The 12,393-nt window shown below is 44.0% G+C and overlaps 1 protein-coding gene across 1 annotated transcript in view; it reads left to right on the plus strand.

The window, feature by feature from the left end:
* Positions 1-12,393, plus strand: part of LOC126174762 (uncharacterized) — a 77,448-nt gene that overhangs the window by 3,887 nt on the left and 61,168 nt on the right. The window contains exons 2-3 of the mRNA XM_049921097.1: positions 4,099-4,173; positions 9,390-9,626. Of these exons, the coding sequence (XP_049777054.1) occupies positions 4,099-4,173; positions 9,390-9,626 (312 nt within the window). The remainder of the gene's footprint in view (positions 1-4,098; positions 4,174-9,389; positions 9,627-12,393) is intronic.

The raw sequence follows: 12,393 nt of genomic DNA on the forward strand, positions 1-12,393 counted from the left end.
ACAACCTCCAATTTCTGTGATTTTTTTGCCGTTGTCATTTCGTCATGTGGCTGGTAATAATGATTCCCAACTCTTGCTGGAATACACCCTTTCGGAATTTCAAAGATTAACCTCTCCATGATGCACAATGGCTGTCTTGCAGCGCACATGCCAACGTAACCTTTAAAACAATGTTTTGACAAATCGATCCATGCCACATTCTGTAGGCTCACTTTTACAACTCAAGAACATTGAGGTGGGTGATATCTTCCTATTCCTAGAGCAAAGTAGGAATTTCAAATTTACAATAACGTCGTCAGAAGGAAGCCACTGATATTGCAACAAGTGTTCCGCGCTGCACACTGTGACCACCCCCGTCTCCATCACCTTAGCGGTGCAAACAATATCAAATAAGGACCCTGTACCTTATGTCAAAGGTGTCACCGATCGAACAGGCAATGTTTTTCACCGAGGAGGCATGGAACGCCTAAACCAGAATTTGGTAAAAACCACCAAGGCTGCTGTAAAAGCTCTCAACATTGCACGTGTACACGAGATACACTGCGAGTGCGCTGTAGCATACAATTGGAAAACCGGAAGGCCTGTTGCCACCCGAATAGCAGAGTTATGTTCGACTGTGGCAGCAAAAGCAATTGGTACTAGTGGAATCCCAAATGCGATTTTGGGGAGGCTATTAAGTTTCAGAAAGCCCGAGAACTTGCGAGACAGTCATCTGTGGGCTCGTATACAAACTAAGAAAGGCGACTGAACTTCTGAAGCAGCCTAACAACATGGATAGAGAGGATGTTCTGGCAGCCCGCATTGAGACCGCAGGCCACCATCATCATCGAACAGTGCCGAGAGCAGATTAACGAACAGTGCTTGAAAAGCTGTCGTGGTAGCTCTATGACTAACAGAAGAAAATCTCTGTTCCATATAGCCTGCCACGTCCCCTCCCCGCCGGACGGGGTGGCTGAGCGGTTCTAGGCGCTACAGTCTGGAACCGCGCGACCGCTACGGTCGCAGGTTCGAATGCTGCCTCGGGCATGGATGTGTGTGATGTCCTTAGGTTAGTTAGGTTTAAGTAGTTTTTATTTCTAGGGGACTGATGACCTCAAAAGTTAAGTCCCATAGTGCTCAGAGCCATTTGAACCATTTCTTCCCCCCCCCCCCCCGCCCCTCCCCCCTCAGCGCTCTCTCTCCCTCCCTCCCTCTCCCTCCCTCCCTCTCTCTCTCTCTCTCTCTCTCTCACTCTCTCTCTCTCTCTCTCTCTCTCTCTCTCTCCTTACACCACCCAGTGATATTTTAGGACCAATAAAATCTAAGAAATTTGACATCGGTGGTCTTATGGCACCGTTAAAATCTACGGAAGCACCAATTATACAGCTAACTCTAATACACGGAAGTGACAAAAGTCATGGGATACGTCCTAACATTGTGTCGAACCTTGTTTTTCCAGGTGTAGTGCAGCAGCTCGACGTGGCATGGGCTCAACAAATTCTCAAATAACTTACGGTTTTGCTACCGGGTGATGTGGTCGACCACCGCCAATATTTCGACAGGTGCATACCCTGCCATTCTCAAGGTAGAACTGGCAGGGTGTGCTCCTGTCGAAATATCGGCGGTGGTCGACCACATCACCCGGTACCAAACCCGTAAGTTATTTGAGCATTCAATTCGCCGGGAAAAGTTAAGGTCTCACTCAACAAATTGCTGGAATTCCCCTGCAGAAATATTGAGCCGTGCTGCACCTTTAGCCGTCCATGATTGTGGTGCAGGATTTTGTGGACGAACTGACCTCTCGATTGTGTCGCATAAATGTTCGACGGGATGTCGGGCGATGTGGATGGCTAAAGCATTCACTGGAGTTATCCAGAATGTGCTTCACACCAGTCGGCCCGGTGACATGACATCGTTGTTTGTCAACATGAAGTCCATGAATGGCTGCAGATGATCTCCAAGTAATCAAACATAACCATTTCCAATCAATGATCAGTTCAGTCGGACCAGAAGACCCAGGTCTTCCGCGTAATCACAGTCAATACCATTAAGGAGCCACTTCCAGCTGGCACAGTGCGTTGTTGACAACTTGGGCCCCTGGCTTTGCGGCGTTTGCTCCATACGCGAACTCTATCATCAGCTCTTATCAACTGAAATCTGGACTGATCTGACCAAGCCACGGTATTCCAGTCGTCCATGGTCCAATCGATATGGTCACGAGGCTCTGCAGACGATGTCGCGTTGTTAGCAAAAGCACTCGAGTCAGTCGGCAGCTGCCATAGACCATTACAGCCAGATTTCGCCCACTGTCCAAACGGATACTTTCGTCGTATGTCCCACAAAGATTCATGTGGTTACTTTTCGCAGTGTTGCTTGTCTGTTAGCACTGACAACTGTACACAAATGCCGTTCCTTTCGGTCAAGTGAGGGCCGTCAGGCACCGCATTATCCGTCGTGAGAGGAAACGCCTGACACTGTGGATCTCGGAATATTGAATTTTCTAACGATTTCCGCAATACCCCATGCGTCTAGCGCCACCAACCAAAGTCTGTTCAAACTCTGTTAATTCATGTCGTGTGGCAATAATCACATCGGAAACATGAATCACCTGAGTACAAATGACAGCTCCGCCAATACTCGGCAGTTGTATACCCTTCACATGCGATACTACTGCCATCTGGATATGTGCATATCGCTATCGTACGACTTTTGTCACCTTACTATATTAACCCTCATACTTCGCTTGCACCAACACATCAGCCTAACCTTACATCGACACTATTTTCACATCCTATCCCACTGTAACTGCCTTTTCCCTTCTTGACCAGGAAACCCGCCCAGAGATTGCCCAGTCCTCCCAGCTCTAACGGAATAATCTTCTCCTTATCGGAACTCCACTTCACCACGTTATATCCCTCTCCACCAGCAACTTTCCTCTCTCACTTTCCAAACCTTTTCAAACGCTTAGCCAACGGTTCTCTCCCTGTTTCCGTAACACTCTCCCTCCTACAACCCTCCTCACCTAACGGTCATCTATTGTAATTTCAGTAAAGTTAAGAGTTTCGTTTTATCTTTCATTGAATTTTTTTTTAAATAGATGGTAATTTACATAAATGTTCAGTGACAAACGTCTCTTTTAAAAACTTTATAAACAAAAATATTTAATATTTTTAATGTTTTTCTAAAGTACGTGTATTTTATAAATGCTCTCCGCCGAAACGGGGCAATGTTGCGCTGCCATCCTGTCCTCGCCTTGATGGACGAAACATAAACAACAACAAAAACACTGGTGACTAAATCAACCTACATCCTGAGGCAGGTCGCTGTAACATGACCGAAACGTCGTTTATTTTAGCATTTTAAGTATTTTATTCAACGGCCTTTCCTGCAATGGTGACACAGGTGCCTTTCAGATCGCCGAAGTTTAGCGCTGTCGGGTCTGCTGAGCACTGTTGGCAAGCAGGGTGCGCTCAGCCATTTTGTGGCCAACTGAAGAGCTACCTGACTGAGAAGTAGCAGCTCTGGTCACGAAAGCTGACAACGGCCGGGACACCGGTGTACTAACCACAAGGACCCTCCATGTCCGCATCCAGTGACGCCTAACGGCTGAGGATGACCCGGCGGCCGGTCGGTAGTTTTGGGGCTTCCGAGGCCTGTTCGAACGGACCTTAATTTTTAAGTATTTCAGAACGTGACGCAGCACTACACTCAGAAAGATTTTATTGAAAATACAGTAACTAATTTCATTGCAGAAAAGATATTTTTTTCAGTCATGCAAACAAAGCTAGTGAGACACGTTTCTTGTGGAAATCAGTTGATTTCAAAATATGGTAGTGTTCTGGAAAGTGTTTTATTGTGTTTCCCACTGTGGTTAAATAATGCAGTACCGGCTACGTCTAAGCTAATCGTGGTTGCTGTTGTTTCATTAAACATCCACTAAACATATTAATAGTGTCTGATGCAACTGAATATTTCTGCGGAGTGGAACACTGGTCTCGGACGTCATACAGCGGCGTACGGCGAGACAGCGGGAACTGCTACAGAAAGAGTGCCGGCGCGTGCAGTCGCGATTACGCAAAGGCCAGGCTTTGATATTGTTGTGGTGTTGTGTTGTTGCAGGCGGCGTCAAGGGCGTGAAAGGCATCGCGGCTGGCGTCGGACGTCCCTCAGGCAGCGGGTCCCTATCTGGTGACGGTAAGTGCCTGCTTATAGTCAGCCGCAATTCGTGACGCCTGAATGGAACGGCAAAGAACAGAAAAAAACGAATTTTATCCTTCGTATCCACATCGTTGTAGCGTTTGTATATTCCTGTTGCCATCTGTAACAGAATGTATGAAATCGAGATCTCGCTCTCTCTGTGTGTCTATCTATGTACCTACCTATCTCGCTAACGTCCAAAACCGGTCGCGTAAGAATTTTTTCTTGGAGCACCTGGAGCTGCCATTCAATAAAGCTAGTACTGACAGTCGTCGATGCACTGTGTGTTAGCAGAAATGTTGGGCTAAATAATAATACACGTAGTGTTGCACGACGTCGGTATTCCAGCCTGTTATTTCAGTGAGTGTCTTATAGACAGACAGACCCTCAATGATCTTTTTTACGATGAAACCGAGTTACATTTGTCGCGGAACCTGATCTCGCAGAACATATTGGTGTTCTGAAAACTTTCTACACTAACATAGAGAACCTGTGCGTGATGTGAAGATCCGAGTCCGAAGTGCAATTAGTTCGACACATACTTTAGGGCCGATCTTTGTCCACCAAATGCTAATTTATAGTGGCTTTGTGACCAACATATTAAATCTTCTAAATTTCTTAAAATCCACGGGCTTTCGGCCAATTGCTCCTCGGCCATTGTCAAGTGCCGATTGTTGTGTGACAGCGCTGACGTCCTTACACAGCCGCGCTGACTTCTTTGACGTCACTGGTACTCACTCCAGAGTCATTTGCGGTAATATTTTCGTTGCGCAGCCACCGCGCCGGCTTCAGACATCCCATGCCCAGGTCTCAAGCTCTGCTTACCTGCAGGCCCGCCGCATAGGGTAGCCGAGTTGTCTGGGGCGCCTTGCCACGGTTCGCGGGACTCTCCCCGTCGGAGCTTCGAATCTTCTCTCGGACATGGATGTGTGTGCTGCCCTTAGTGTAAGTTAGTTTAAGTTTGGTTAAGTAGTGTGTAAGCCTAGGGACCGATGACGTCAGCAATTTGGTCCCATAGAACGTTACCACAAATTTCCAGTTTCCAGTAGGCCGCGGGCATTATTGAAGGTGTTGCGACAAATTTTATACCGATTCCTGCTTTGTGGCAACACATTAATACAGCTGGAAACCTGCAGTTAAGCACAGGTTTGGAGCCAGTGATAGAAAGGTTGAAGCGGGCGTAGCGGGTGCGCAGCGAACTGTATTCCGGGCTGAAATGAGCAGCAAGTGACGTCACAAAAGGAGATAACCGTGAGAGAATTTTATCAATTTGTATCGCCGCGAAAATAATTCATGTACACTGGAATCTTTTCTTTTCTTCAGAGATCTAACAAGTAACAAATAAACCTACGGTTATTTCTTGCACGACCATGGAATTGAACACATTTCCAAAACGACTATGACAGTTTTCCGATGTGTTTTTGATGACAGGAACTATCCTATTTCACGATCAGCTTCTCCATCATGCATAGACGTCAATATTCAGGTGTTGTTCAACAACAATGCGTGACAGCTGGTCAGTCGATGCACTACAGGTAATCTGGAAGTTTCAGATTCAGTTAGTGCGCATTTCTGCGAGCAAACGCTGCTGAGGTGTTAAAATATGCAAAGGTTTTCCAAGCCCACTCCTAATTGGTCTGCTGTATTCTTGTCACACAAACCGAACAACGGCCCGGCCTGTCAGGCGGAGATCGTAGTCACAGCGTACCTGCGGCGATACTTATTCCCGCGGAACCCAGGAAGCAGCGCTTGCGTCGAACGTGAACGAGGTACTGGCAGAAGTAAAGCTGTGAGGACGGGGCGTGAGTCATGCTTGGGTAGCTCAGTTGGTAGAGCACTTGGCCACGAAAGGCAAAGGTCCCGAGTTCGAGTCTCGGTCCGACACACAGTTTTAATCTGCCAGGAAGTTTCATATCAGCGCACACTCCGCTGCAGAGTGAAAATGTCATACTGGAAACATCCCCCAGGCTGTGGCTAAGCCATGTCTCCGCAGTATCCTTTCTTTCAGGAGTGCTAGTTCTGCAAGTTTCGCAGAAGAGCTTCTGTAAAGTTTGGAAGGTATGAGACGAGGTACTGGCAGAAGTAAAGCTGTGAGGATGGGGCGTGAGTCGTGCTTGATAGCTCAGTTGGTAGAGCACTTGGCCACGAAAGGCAAAGGTCCCGAGTTCGAGTCTCGGTCCGACACACAGTTTTAATCTGCCAGGAAGTTTCGTGAAGCACAATGTTGTTATTCAGGCTTGCTACAGGATGTGCCTCGTAAACACGTAGACGCTTGCGAGTTACGCCCAATCTGACACCAGCACATTTCCATTCGACCTTAATCCTTCAGAATGAATTTCCATGAAACCACCTAAAGCAGGTATTATTAATGGAAGGACTTTTCATTCACTACATTTAAAAGGATTGGAATAGAAGGGAGAACCGATAGGTACTCAAGGTACCCTCCGCCACACACCGTCAGGTGGCTTGCGGAGTATGGATGTAGATGTAGATGTAGATGTAGATTTTACAGTCTTCTTAACAGATTGAAATTATGTCCGTATCTGACTGGATCTTAATAGTATAGCTCTCTCGCATGACACATGGCCATATATTACCAGCTAAAGTACAAAATCGCTGAGGCCAGAATTATTATTTTTTGCCATGCTGTTAATATGCAACAAAAAGAGCAGAGGAGCTGTTATGTTTTCTCGATGTTTCTCTACTCGAACAGCCTGTACTCTGCCTTCCAACAAAGTCGGAATTCATTAGCGAGAATTGTGTACTGAGTCCTAAGATTTTTAAAACGGAAGTTTTCCAAACTTCACCCACTCGAAAAAGTCGGCTTGTACTTTCCATCTAGCGACAGTCAATGACCCATAGCAAATCATTGCCAAGAACATTAGCTCAAGTGTACGTGCCGACGTCACAAGCAGAAGATGAAGAGGCAAAGAACGGGTAATTTAGTACGCAAGGGTCGTCCGTATCAAAGACTTGGGATCCTATATTAGATCCAAGTTTAACATAACTTTGGAAGACTTGCCGTTACATAAGTCAGAAGGAATAGATAACGGGTGTTCGGAATTTCTAAAAAAATTGGAAGAGGTGGCAACTAGCGAATTTTCAAGTTGCTCTGTAGGATCTACGAGGCGGTAGATATACCATCAGACTGCTAGAAAAATATACACACAATTCCAAAGACAGCAAGGACCGGTAAGTGCGAGAACTATCGCACAGTCGACTTAACAGCTCGTGCATTCAAATTGCAGGCATCAATAATACAAAGAAGAATGGAAAATAATATTGGAGACCAGTTAAATGCCGATCAGTTTAGCTTTCAGAAAGGTAAAAGCACCAAAGAAGCAGTGTTGATAATGAAAGAAAAAGAAAAAGAGACACGTTGAAAGGATCTTCAACTCAGAAAAACCTTTCGACAATGTAAATTCGTGCAATTTCGAAATACTGAAAAGATAAGAGCAACTTACAAGGAAAGATGGTAACGTACAATATGTACAAGAACCAAGAGGTAATGATGAGAATAGAAGACCAAAGATGGAGTGTTCGGATTGAAAAGGGTGTAACACAAGGATCCAGCCTTTCTTCCGTGCTGTTTAGCATGTACGCTAAGGAAACAATGGCAGAAATAAAAGAAAGGTTCATGAGTGGGATTGAAATTCAGGGCGAAAAAATAGCAACGATAAGATTTGCTGATGCTGTAAGAGTGGGGAAGAATTATAGGAGGTGTTGAATGGCATGAATAGACTAATGCTTGGAAAATGTATATTGAGACTAAACCGAAGAAAGACAAAAGAAATGAGGAGTATCAGAAATGGGATTAGCACTAGCTTGACACTAGAATTTGGTGACCCGTAAGTAGACGAATTTTGTAGCCTTGGAAACAAAATAACACGTGACTGACGAAGCAAGGAGGACACGAAATGCAGAATAGTGCAACGAAGGAGACTGTCCTGGCCAAAACAAGTCCACTAGTATCAAACATCGCCCTTAATTTGACAACGAAATTTGTGAGGCCGTTCGTTTGGAACACAGCATCGTATAAAGGTGAATGATGGGTTGAGGGAAATCAGAAAAGAAGAGAAGCGGTGCGTTTAAAATTTGGTGCTATAGAAGGATGTTGAAAATTAGGTGGACTAATAAGGTGAGAATAGAGGAAGTTCTTCGCAGAGTCGGTGAAGAAAAGAACATTGACAAGAAGAAGGGAGAGGATGATAAAACAACAGTTATTAACTTTTATGGTACTAGAAGGAGCGGGTAAAAACTGTTATGGAAGACAGAGGCATAAATGTATCGGAAAACTTATTCCAACATACAAAAGCTTGTCCCTATGCTTGTCCCTATGCATCCCCGCCTTACGTTAAAATCGTCCGCTTCTGTCAGGACAAACTAAATTTTGTAAAACCAGTTACGCTGCTATGGGTATTTTTTATTTGAACTTTAGACTTGTTTCAGATATACAGCCGTCATCAGATTATCTGTAATGGAACGTTTTATAAATATTGGTACGTTTCTTGTATAACAAGAGTTGTTTATGGATAATATCCTGAAACCTTGTTGAATTTTATACTTTGTATTAATTTTGCCATTTTACTATTCGTATAAGGCGGAAAATGTCCTCCATTATATTGTATGACATACAACAAATTGCATACTTCAAATATTTTTAAAGCTTTTAGTGTGGGTGTCGACAAGCTGATCATGGCATTGCCTCTCAAAATGTGTTGTTTATATTAAAGCGATTGAATGCTAGCAATTATTGACGATGAAGCATAGCATCATCAACCTCACATTCGACGAATGGACAATAATATTAAATCATCCACTATTCATTATATTTTTGTTGTGTTTTATTGTTTTTGGATTCATTTGCTACTTTATCTATTTTATTTGTCCCACATAAATTATATAGTAATGTACCGCCTAACCTTTGAATTGGAACTAAGAATGCTACAAAAATAAAATATTTCGTTGGTAGTCTGTAGATATAGTTCTGGGAACAGAAGATACTTTTGTGTTAATAACACACAGAAGACACAAAATAACTTTTCAAACTGTTGCAAGGTACAATCGCTATTTTGAGACGAAAAGGTTGGCATAAGAGAGAAGTTGCTGATAGGCCGCATCAAATCAGTCACAAGTCTGATGACTTGAAACAAGATGCTGACAACGGTCCACACTTACTGATGGTGTTTACTTTTCTCCACTGTGTGGCACAGGCGTGTGGGCGGGCTCTGGCAGTTCCTCCAAGTCGTCGTCGTCCTCGTGGTCGTCGTCGGGCGGCGGCTCCGGCAGCGCCAGCGGCAGCCAGTCGGGCAGCAGCTCCTCCTCCTTCGGCACTGGAGGCTCCAGCAGCAACGCCGGCTCCTCCTCCTCCGCGGGCTCCCTGGGAGGCGCCGGCGGCTCAGCCTCTGGAAGCCACAGCGGCAGCCACGCCGGATCTGCGTCCGGGTCAGGTGAGAGTACACTCCAGTACACACTCTTACATCTCCACTGGCTTCCAGAGTGCCGAATATGGGCGAACTGCCCAAAGCTCTTTGCTGACGTCCTCGCCCACAACTGGACAGTCGAACTAGGATGTGCAGCGCCTCCCCGTACTTAAGTTCTGTCGCTGAGGTGTACAGGAACTGTGCTGGCAGCCTTCTAACCGTCAATTTTTCCTACCTACGTTTATTTCTCTCTGTCTACGTACAAACATTGTTGATTCTAAGACGTTTTCGCTTAAATTTCTTAATATTCAATTAACAGGAATACGGCACAATTTCTATACCAGTCACTAAATAAGAAGTCACTAACTAATAAACCAGCAGTACATAGCAAAGAACAGAAAATGTAACTATAAAAGAATGTACGAGAGTATGAAATTAAAAAAGTATTTTCAAAGTTAAACAGCTGAAATACACATCATGAACACCTTGTTGATCAGACATATAAAGTCTGTAACAAACAAAGACGTCATGACAAACTGACCAGCTAGAATACGATAGCCAGAAAGACAATTTAAGCCACCAGAGGGCGGTGATGAACACAGAAGTAGTGCCACGTAGCGGAAAAAGCAGAATTTTTTTTTCTTTTTGATAAAAAAATATAGCATATAAAATTAACCTTTTACAAAACTTTACAAAGTGCGAATAATAAAATGAACGAAGAAAAGAAATTCACAGTTGTATAGAAAATTTCACCGACAAGAAAGACATACATATAAAACGACAAATAAACAGAATAAACATTCCTTAGCAGCTACATAAATTCAAACATTCATCCAAAATTACACAAGTAAAAAAATGAGGGAAGACAGCTTAATAAGGTACAAAAAGTAATAATGAAAGCACGTGTAAGAGAGGGTATAGATTATGTGAGGGAGATCGTGCAAGTAAAACTAATTAAAAGACAAAATCAATAACGTAATAAAAAAAGACTATAGGACCACAAAGCAACATAGAGGGCGTAATGTAATTTCCAAAAGCATTAGACTTAGCGGTAACAACCTTTTTCAGTACATGAGCATTAATTACAATAATAGACGTCAAGGATGCTGTGCACTGGAACCCTCAAGAAGTACACATAACAAAACTGATATTGGGAACAGCTGCATAGAGGTAGAGGTACAAAGAAAGGGATAATACATGCGGAAACGCTTGAAATTACACGTCCAATATTTCACTGAATATTTAAAAGAACTACTTGCGTCTAGACGACAGCTGTTCGCTCAGAATTAAAGTTGAGCTGCGCGACTGGTGTATAAAGTTTCTAATTCCTCCAATATATCCGACTCACACCTTCTGGCTGAACATGGAGTATCAGCAGTCCTCTCTCTATCGCAACATAAGCTGCCCCTCTGGTGTGTTAAACTATGTTCCTGGTCATCGCGTTCCAGCTAGTCAGTCAGTCTGCCGTGATAGCCTGTCTGTTACATAGTGTCTTCATATATCTTATTACCAAGATGTTCACGATGTGTATTTCAACTGTTTAATGTTGACTATACTTGTAGTTTCATACTCTTGCACATTTTCATAGTTACATTTTCTGTTATTTGCTATGTAAGGTTTGCAGGCCATATGAGATTGGGTTCTACCTGGAATGGGTCAAGTAAAGTGACTGGTTTATTAGCTGGTGGCTTCACACTTAGCGACCAATATAGGAATTGTGTAGTACTCCTACTGATTTGCAACATGGTCGCATTCTTCCTATGTAACCGTATGTCACAACTGTAAGTGTAAAAGGCTGCAATCAGATGAAACCAGAAACAGTGCATAATAGCCCCAGGTCCACCTCACCTCCACGTGGCAGGGAACGGTGGACGTGCAGCCGGAGGCAGCCACACACGAGCTGTCGTGAAGGCGCCGGTTAAGAGACCAGACAGTAGCTTTCCGGTCATCTTTAAATTATAAGGGCCACTCAAATGAAAACGAGACAAATGAAAAACAGCAAATAAACTGTTAATTATTTCGAAAGTAATCACCATATCTGTTAATACATTTATCCCACTGTCAGAAAAAACGGTCAATGCGTGGATGGAAAGATGTTTGCGATTGCCTACGGAACCATGATTGTACACAGGAGTGCACCTTTTCGTCGGAAGCAAATTGACTTCAGGACTCCAGAAATATTGAAGGCACATGAGAGAGATCGGGATTCTATGGAGGATGTGTAAAGGCTACCCAGCGAAACTTCCGCAGCATAGTCGAAACAACCCTGGAAATATGTGGGCAGGCTTTATCCTGCAACAGAAAGATGCCGTCCGTCAACATTACCGGCCGTTGTTAGTTGATAGCCGGTTCCAGTATTTTCGAAGCATCCACGATCGCTCGCCTTCTTGTTGCTTCGACTATACTGCAGACTTTTCGCTGGGAAGTACTTACACATTAACCACAAAGTCCCGATATCTCTCCATGCGATTTTCATATTTTTGGAGTCCTGAAGGAAAACATTCGTGGCTGTCGATTTGTTTTGGACGAAGAGGTGCACGCTTGGGTACAATCACAGTTCGTAGGCAACAGCAAACATGTTTCCATGAAAGCACTGACCGTCCTGTCTGTTAGTGGGATAAATGTATCAACATTTATGGCGACAGCTCTTGAAATGATAAACAGTTGAATTACTTTTTCCATCTGACTCATATACTAGGTAGCCTCTTATACTAGGCAGCCTCTTATACTAGGTAGACGTCTTTGAATTGCACAATGGTGGAAAAAGATCGTTCCACATTTCTGAGGTAACCGG

This window comes from Schistocerca cancellata, chromosome 1 (assembly GCF_023864275.1).
Source record: "Schistocerca cancellata isolate TAMUIC-IGC-003103 chromosome 1, iqSchCanc2.1, whole genome shotgun sequence".
NCBI classification, from domain to species: domain Eukaryota; kingdom Metazoa; phylum Arthropoda; class Insecta; order Orthoptera; family Acrididae; genus Schistocerca; species Schistocerca cancellata.